The 8,144-nt window shown below is 55.6% G+C and overlaps 2 protein-coding genes across 3 annotated transcripts; both read right to left on the bottom strand.

Moving 5' to 3' along the window:
• Positions 1-131: 131 nt before the first annotated feature.
• On the bottom strand, positions 132-2,875 carry DNASE2 (deoxyribonuclease 2, lysosomal). 2 transcript variants are annotated; one of them, XM_090289762.1, is made up of 7 exons: positions 2,493-2,875; positions 2,275-2,373; positions 1,988-2,165; positions 1,813-1,891; positions 1,380-1,535; positions 1,092-1,289; positions 132-689 (listed from the first exon to the last, which is right to left on the bottom strand). In XM_090289762.1, the coding sequence occupies exons 2-7, from the start codon at positions 2,367-2,369 to the stop codon at positions 292-294; spliced, it is 1,104 nt and encodes a 367-aa protein (XP_090145888.1). In that variant the 5' UTR covers positions 2,370-2,373; positions 2,493-2,875; the 3' UTR covers positions 132-291. The 2 variants fall into 2 exon arrangements, with proteins under 2 accessions (XP_090145888.1, XP_090145887.1); XM_090289761.1 differs by having other exon boundaries at positions 2,509-2,875.
• Positions 2,876-3,511: 636 nt separating this feature from the next.
• Positions 3,512-7,489, bottom strand: KLF1 (KLF transcription factor 1). Its single transcript, XM_090289763.1, has 3 exons — positions 7,308-7,489; positions 5,892-6,708; positions 3,512-4,195 (listed from the first exon to the last, which is right to left on the bottom strand). Exons 1-3 carry the CDS (start codon positions 7,392-7,394, stop codon positions 4,020-4,022), a joined length of 1,080 nt encoding a protein of 359 aa, XP_090145889.1. The 5' UTR covers positions 7,395-7,489; the 3' UTR covers positions 3,512-4,019.
• Between the last annotated feature and the right edge of the window lie 655 nt (positions 7,490-8,144).

Here is an 8,144-nt window from a genome sequence, read left to right as displayed (position 1 = left end):
TAGAGAGGAGAGATGAGTCTTATATAGACCTTTCCTTGTGGTCCCACCTATAAGGCAGCTGCCCCCAGACCCTCAGGAAGCTGCAATGCTGTTCTGAGTCCCAGTGCCTTCCTGAAGAAAAAGTTAACAGCTCCATCTACCAGTTTCCTTTTATTCCTCACAAATCCTGAGTCAGGTTTTGTGGTTCCTATTTTGCAGATAAGTAGACTGAGTCACAGGTTAAGGCATATGATTAAGGTCACACAATTAGGAAGGGACTAAATGGATTTAAACTGAAGTCCAAATTGGCTTCTAAACCTTAGCTCTTATATTCTCTGCGGGGCTTCCTGGAGATAGGTACTGCTTGTTCTCCTCCCCACAGGGCTCCCAGGCCTTCACCAGAGGCTGGAAGGCCTTCCAGAGGGCAGGCAGCTGGGTACACACTGTGCCCCCACCTCGGTGTGTCTCTCCACAGTTTCGATTCATATCACCCACACAGGCCCAGGGCCCTTCTGGGGCTACACACCACTTGGAGTGGTCTTCTGTGGTATTGAAGGTAGGCCCAGTTGGCCCAGGGAAGGCTATCTGGGTCACGTCAAACACTTGCTGGGCCCCAGAGCAGTTGGAGGGCAGAATGCCGCTAGAGCGTTGCCAGAACTGGACCTGCAGATTGCTGTCAAGGGCTTCTGCCAACCAGCCAGAGTACAGGTCTGCAGAGGATAGAAAGAGCATAGACAGGGTTAGAGTCAGGATCACTGCTAGGGAATCCCTAGGGTACTACCCCTCTCTGAGCTCAATTTCCTGAGGAATACCAACATTAACAGCCTTTACTAAGCTTTATATGCATCACTTCATTCACAACAACCCTTTACAGTAGATATTAGTACATCCATTTCTCTCAGGTGGGTAAACAGAAAGTCCAGTTAAATCATACACCACACAACCAGAAACCAGTAGTTAAAACCAGGTCTGTTGGTTGTCTGTTTACCTCTCATGTGTTTATGACTCTCAAAGAGTTCAAGTTCCTATCCCTGACATGCCCTCAGTGATGGACACACCTGACACCACCTCTGCAGAGAAAAAGTTCTTCAACCCACAACCTCAGGGCTCACCATCTCCAAACTTTCCAAATTTGGCAAAGCTCTGGAAGGTGGCCCCTGCCTTTGATGTGAGTGTTACTCTGCTGTTCCAGGGTCCATGGAGAACATGGTGGCCCCTGATCACTTCCTTCAGGTCAGGTAATTTCTTGAGGAAGACCCCTTCCAGCTTGTAGTCATACACCTGGGGGTAGGTGTAGTTCAGCTGTCTGCCTAGAGGGTAAGGGAAGGAGAAAATGAAAGACTGTTCCACATTCTGGCCTGAGATTCAGGGAATCACCCTGCCTCCTTGTCCCTACTCACCAATCTTTGAGAATTGGTCGAAGGGAAAAGACACACAGAGCAGGGTCTGCCCATATTTTTTGGCCTGGGGAGGCCATCTGTATGCAGCACGTATAGGAAACCCGGGAACGCTGTGGACCAGCCAGAAGCCTCCTTCTTCATCTAGAAGTAGCACACCTGAACCAAGAGACTGGATCAGGGAACTGCTCAAGGCGTCCCCAACAAACACATGTGCAACCCAGGAACATCTTCAGTTTGCAAGGAGCCTGGAGGGGGTATGGGCAGTGTCTGGACAACTGCTGAACTCTTTCTGCAGCCCACCATTGTCACAGTCCAGAGGAAGGATAACATTTACAAAAGATGAGGAACTCCCTTCCAGCCCCTGCAGGTCAGGAGTCAGCTTGGGAAAATGCACAAGAAAACCGGCTTCCTCAGCTTCCAATCCTGGACTCACCCTTCGTGTGCCCCCTGCTAGAAGAGTTCTGAGTCTGGTAGTCATTAGGCGGCTGGTCATTGTAAAGTAGATAGGCGATCTGGGGAGGATGGATAGGGTGACATGAAGTTCTTCCTGGGAGCCAGGTCCTCTCTGGAGTCCCACCCCAGGTTCTGCCGGCACCTAGACCATTCACCTGGCTGGTGTTCCTGTAAAGTGGCTGCAAGGTGCGGCCTACGGCTCCCTCCAAGCTGTCGATGGACCCTGCGCCGTTGCGCCAGCCCCCGGAGCCCTCATCCAGGTACTTGTACTGCAGCCCCGTTTGAGCCCCAGCCCCCGGGCTCCAGCGGGCTGGCAGCTTGTAGACGACGAACCTGGAGGTTCAGGAATGGACAGAAATGGAGGAAGGGGAAGTGAAAGCTTCCCCTAGGAGCGCAGCAATCGCCAGTCTGGCTCCCGGGGATGCGGCACCTGCGCACTCACCAGTCTACAGGCTGCCCGGAGTCACCGTAGCAGGTCAGGGTCCCTGCAGGAACCCATAGAAGTGAGGCCAGGAGCAGCGGGCTCAGAGTGGCCATGGGGCTGGAGTAGAGAAATTTGTGTTGGGACCTCAGGGCGCTGGATCACGAGTTGGGCCAGACCCGGCCCTTGGTAACTTTCATTTCCCCAAACCTCCCTGGGAACCTGGGGCGGGACCCCACCGTTAGAAAACTTCACCTCAGAAGTAAGAAGCAGAGATTTGAAAAGACAATCCCGGCCCTAGCTGGTGTGGCTCAGTGGATCGAGCGCTGGCCTGCGAACTAGGGGTTGCTGAATCAAGTCCCGATCAGGGCACAGGCCTAGGTTGCGGGCCAGGTCCCCAATTAGGGGTATGCGAGAGGCCACAGATCCATGAATTTCTTGCACATTGCTGTTTCTCTCCCTCTTTCTCCCTCTCTTACCCTCTCCCTAAAAGTAAACAAATAACATTTTTAAAAAGATAAATAAAAGACAATCCCAGGTCCTCCGGGAGGGGGTTTCCTTTTAGGCAGTCGCTCCCCGTAGGTACCGCCTCCACCCAGCCAGCCTACGGTCACTTCCTATTTCCAGTGGATTCGACCCTTGATAAGCTCCACCCTCCGACTTGGCCCAGACCACTCCTTTTTATGGCAAGTTGGTTTCTCTTGTCCCGCCTCCGACTCCTCCCCAATCACTGCTCAGGTCCCTCCGCTAGGCTCCGCCTCTGACTCTTCTGACTCTGGCTAATCCCAATCCACTCTCCTGCCGGATTTTTTCCTCGCTTGGCTTCTGGGTGAGACGCATATTTGGATTTTTCCTTTCCGGCTTTCCAGCCCGAGGTCCAGCTCTTGGGATTTTTGCTCTCTTAACGGGTGTTTGTGCTCCCTTCATATTCTGCATGTTTTCCTGCTGCCCCTGAGTTAGCCAAGGGGTCACTTTGGATCATGACAGAGCCAAGGGTGCTGTGGTTCTGGGGCCGGGCTGAGGGCTCTTAAATAGAGGGAGACGATATCTGTGAATGTCCCTGGGATTCAAAGTAGAAGGCAAGGAGGATGTAGTCTGATTTTGGGGTAGGGGAGGATGGGCAGCAAGGCCTGCAGTACCGGGGGGTGGGGCGTCGTCATCAAGGTTTAGGAAATGAGTGTGTGGGTGTACCCCCTGTCCAAATCACCTCTGGGGTTACAGCTTTCTCCCATCTCTCAGCACCCAAAATTCACAAAAGTCATGCCACAGCCGAAGCTTTATCTAGGACTGGCATTGTTATTGTTACAGGACCCATAACCATTCACAGCAGATGCCAACCACTAAGCGGAGCTTCAGACGTTGTGGGGTGAAGACCCCCTTCTGGACCCAGGGTCTCTTACAAGCCTCACCACATAACCCCTCCCGCTGTCCAGGGCAGCCTGTGAGCTTATCTGAGGGTCCAACTTCCTAAGGGTCTGTTTGTCCGAAGTGTCTGAGTGTCCATCTGAGCCCATTTATTCGGAGGTCTGTCTTTCTGGGTCTGCATGACCCTAGGAAGTCTTTGTGTGGCTCCCTGTGGCTGGGCACATGTGGGAGCTTCCGTCAGAGGCTCCCTCGGGTCTGTCTATGGTCCAGCCCTTGATCTTTCGGGAGATCTGTGGGGCCACTGTCCGGGCGAGGGCCCATCCGAGGAGAAAACCACCCTCTGTGGACCTTCTTGTTTCATCCCCAGTCCCCGAGGAGGTCCAAATGCCAGGGGCGGAGGCTCAAAGGTGACGCTTCATGTGCAAGGCCAGGTGATCTGAGCGCGAAAAAGCGCGAGGACAGAGCTGGCAGCGGAAGGGGCGCTGTCCGGTATGTTTCCGGTAGTGGCGGGTCAATTCGTCGGAGCGGGCAAACCGCCAGCCGCAGCCGTCCCACGTGCAAGCGTATGGCTTCTCCCCTGGGAAGCGAGGAAACTGTGAGTGCTATTGTCCGCCCCGCCCCGCCCACGGGCCACCACTGTATCTGGCTGCATTCCTTTGCTCAGCCTGGATGGTACTAGGGTGAGGCAAGTGAGGAGCCTAAAGTGCGAAACTTAAGGAGGCACTCACTCTCCGGAGAGTGTAGCCGGGTCCCGCCCTCTGCGACCCTGAGCCTTCTGGTTCTCTGCCTGCATTGGGCGCCACGCGTGTTTTCATTTGCTGGGCCCAAGTCACATCCCCTACACCACTGGCCCACTTCCTGTGCCCTGGTACCATGCCCCTGCGTCCTAAAACCGTCTGACTCTAGTGCTTTGGCCCTGTCCCCTATGATCCAGCTCCTTCCTTATTCCAGGAGACCCTCCAGCTGCTGCCCAACCCTGCCCCTCGCCTTGACCCTTACAGCCCCGAAATTCAGCTGGTGTTACAGGGCCTGTCTACTATAATTATGCTCTCCCCCTGCTACACCTGGCCCCACCCTCATTTGGATCCATAAAGCAGCCATTTTCAACCCGTGTGCCACAAGAATTCTTAAAACATGCAATACCTGACTTTTAGTCAGGAGTACTGACTTCTTTTCCCTTAGATTGTCAAATTTTAAAAAAATGACAACAGCTAACACAATAACAGTCCGGTGTGAATAGCCTCTCTTGAATGGAGTTGCATCCTATTGGTCGAATAAGAAGGTTGTGTCTGACTGGTTAATTCTTGGTACCAGAAACCCTTATATACAAATATGGGCACCTGATTTTTTGTAGAAGTCACTTTGGAGCAAAAACGGTAGGTTATTGTTATTATTATTATCATGTAAGTCAATCCAAATTACACATATTTTTGTCAGGTCCGCAAAAATATATAATATTTTTTGGTGTGCCTTAGAATTTTAGTAATTAGTTTATGTGTGCGATGAGATGAAAAAGCTTGAAAATCGCTGCCCTAAATCATAGGCCTCACTCTTCCTCCTTCCCAGCTCTATTCCAGGGCCCCGCCTCCGTCTTCTGCTCCTTTAGACCCGGCTTCTCCTGTGCCCACTCTTCTCTGTTTTCAAGCTATTTTTCCTTACCCTCCTGGAACCGACTCTGCCATGTGAGCGCATGAAACTGATTCTGGGCCCGTATCGCCCCTCCTGAGCTCCAGGTGCGGCCACTAAAGCCTGGCTCCGCCTCCATGCAAACAACCTACTCTATATACTCCTGGCTCCGGTCCCTGAGCCCCTAACTCCGCTCCCTGCTCGCCGCAAACCTGAATCCTGTGTTTTTGGCCGCGACCCTAGCTTGCCTAGCTTGGCCCCTCCCAGCAGCCCCTCCTCTAGCCCCGCCCCCTACGCCACTTGCCAGGCTTTCTGCTACTCAGTCCGGGCCCAGGTCTTACCCGTCCGTTCCCTGAAAACATTCCTCAGATTTTCCAGGTCCTCTCTCTGCCCCTACCCGCCTCCCATATTGCTACCTGTCCCCTAGCCCTGCCTCTGAGTTTCCAGGTCCTCTCCTAACTGCCTCTGTCCCGCCCCTTGCCCTGACATTCTGCTTTAGCCCCACCCCTCTACCATTAAGGGTCCGGCTCCCTGGGCCGGGCCTTCTCTTCTAGCCCCTCCCCTTGCTCTCGTTTCGCGCTCGCGGTCCGATCTCTCTGCTCCCGAGGTTCCGCCTCTGAGCCCAAGCCAGAGCCCCTCTGCCTCACCCGTGTGCGTCCGTAGATGCGCCTTCAGGTGCGAGCTCTTGGTGTAGCTCTTGCCGCAGCCCGGGTGTGTGCACGTGTGCGCCGCCTGTCTCTTGCGTGCCCACGAGCGCCGGCTGCGCTTGGATGGCGCGGTCTCCGTGGTCCCTCCTACGGTTACGCCGAGTCCCGCACCTGCCGTTCCGGGTCCCAGACAATTCAGGAAGGTGGGGGGCGCGGCGGAGCTGGATGCCGGCGCTGGGATCCCGCGGAAGAGCTGGAAGTGACCTTGGTACTGCTGGGCCGGGTACAGCGCTGGGTACCCGGACAGCAGCCCATAGGGGGCGCCTGGCGCCGCAGGCACTGAAAGCCCAGTCCGCGGAAAGTAGCTGCCGGAGGAGCTTACACCCGGCCCTGGGTACACCGGCTGCAGCGGCAGCGCCTTGGGCTCAGAGGCAGAGACCAGGGCTGGACTCACGAAGGAGTCAGGGTTTGGGGCTCGCGGGGCCGGGCGCGCCCAGACCGGATGCTCCTCTGGACCCAAGAGCCCAGCCACCAGCCCCGGGCCTCCCGCATGCACGCCCAGGGTCTCGGGCTGCTGTGGGAATTGCGTCCCGGGACCTTCGCCCGGCGCCAGAGCGCAGGTCTGAAGCACGCCGCCAGGCTCTGGGCCCGGCAGGTTGGTGAAGAAGAGATCCAGGTCCCAGGCAGTGGCCGCGTCCCTATCGTCGTCTTTTTCCTCCCCACGCGCGTCCTCCAACTTTGGCCTCACGTGGAGGAGAGGCCGGATGGAGTCCGGGGGACCCGGGCCCAAGTCCTGAACCTCCTCAAAGCGCCACCACTGCGGGAGAGAGCCGGTAGCGTGAGGCTTCAATGGTCACCAGGGGACCCTGCCCAGAGGCTCCGGAAAGGGGTCTTTTTGCTTGTCTGTGATGTCTGTCCCAGTTCCTCACACTGCCCCCCACCCCACCCCCCAGCTTCAGGGACAGAGGTCGATAGGGTCTGGCTGGCAACAGGAGATAAGACTTACATTATCTGGAGCCAAACTCAAGCATGGGGGAAGGGATGGCAAAACCAAGAATGGAAGGCGGGGGGAGTAGGGGGCATCCTTACCTCAGTGTCCCCCCAGAATCTTATACTCCTTCCCAATTCCCCAACAAGATTACTTCCAAAGATTAATTCTTGGGTGTCTCCTAGAAACCTTTGTTTTTTCCCCCTGATATGTGGGGTTGTCTCACTGAGCCTAGACCCCCCACAGTGTTCAGCTACCAGCTTCAGTTTTCCAAGACAGAAATAGGCCATTAGACCAAGTTCAGACCTCTGGCCTGGGCTGAGGACCCCCAGGCCTGGCCAGGTCTTTGGATTCCTGGGCTAGATCCAGACCTGATCCCTAAGCTCTGTTACTGCAGCCCCAGCCACCTAGACCCTGCCTGGCCTCACCTTGAGGATGTCTTCTGGTGTGTCTGGAAAGGGGCCTAGGGCAGTCAGCGTACTGATGGACGGCAAGGTGGTGTCAGCTGCAGCCATGGTTGGCTGGTGCCCACCCAAGGGCCTCAGGCCTCCTCTCGCTCTGTAGCCTCGTGGGCTCTGAGGCTCTGATGGCCCCTTGGAGGGCTCCTCTCTGTCTCCAGCTGATTGGCTACAGCCCCTGATAAGGGTCAGGCAAGGCGGGGAGGGGGGTGTCACCATTTCTGGGCAACAAACCTTGCCTTGGCCTGTTTGGGACAGAGGTTTAAAGACTGACCCTGTATCCAAAGACCAGTCAGTTGTTCAGGGGCTGGGGGCTCAGTGGCTTGGGGGTTCAGGCATTGGGTAAAGTGAGGCACTGGCTTCCCAAAGAGAGATTTGGGGAACTCCTCTAAGTTACCTACCTGGAACAGGGATGACAGGCAGAATGGGGACTCTGGGAAGGGGCTTCCAGATCCCCCTCTCCCTCAACGGGGGCCCTGTAGCCCTCCCTCTCCCCCCCCCAAAAACAGAAACAACCATGCTGATGGCGGGACTTGGCATAAGCTCCCTGCCAGGCCAAGCATTATCAGACACCCCAGATGTTGGAGGCTGCTATCAGGTGGGGGCCCAGAACAGCTAAAGCTCTGTCTCTGGTGAGTGGCAGGGTTAGAAGCTGGAGCTTCATTTTAGCTTGGTTTGAAATTGCCTGGGTTATGAACTCCCAGGGTCTGACCCCAATGGCAGGAGGGACCCCTGCTAATCAGCCTCCACTGTCTACCACGGACCCCTCAGGGGGCACTACAGAGAGTGGATCTATGTGGAGGTTGA

The sequence above is a fragment of the Furipterus horrens genome, unplaced genomic scaffold (genome assembly GCF_987537825.1).
Source record: "Furipterus horrens unplaced genomic scaffold, mFurHor1.1.pri manual_scaffold_10, whole genome shotgun sequence".
NCBI classification, from domain to species: domain Eukaryota; kingdom Metazoa; phylum Chordata; class Mammalia; order Chiroptera; family Furipteridae; genus Furipterus; species Furipterus horrens.
Note: the sequence above shows the minus strand (reverse complement) of the source record. Positions and strands in the feature narration are given on the sequence as shown.

Bases quoted from the DNA above. Each gene is read 5' to 3' on its own strand.
- DNASE2 (XM_090289762.1), bottom strand. From the start codon at position 2,369: ATGGCCACTCTGAGCCCGCTGCTCCTGGCCTCACTTCTATGGGTTCCT. The intron at 1,892-1,987 runs GTGAATGGTCTA...CATCCTCCCCAG, and splicing joins TTTACAGGAACACCAGCCAG to ATCGCCTATCTACTTTACAA. The intron at 690-1,091 runs GTGAGCCCTGAG...TATCCTCTGCAG, and splicing joins ATTTGGAAAGTTTGGAGATG to ACCTGTACTCTGGCTGGTTG.
- KLF1 (XM_090289763.1), bottom strand. From the start codon at position 7,394: ATGGCTGCAGCTGACACCACCTTGCCGTCCATCAGTACGCTGACTGCC. The intron at 6,709-7,307 runs GTGAGGCCAGGC...TCTCTCCCGCAG, and splicing joins CACCAGAAGACATCCTCAAG to TGGTGGCGCTTTGAGGAGGT. The intron at 4,196-5,891 runs GTGAGGCAGAGG...CTCGCTTCCCAG, and splicing joins GCATCTACGGACGCACACGG to GGGAGAAGCCATACGCTTGC.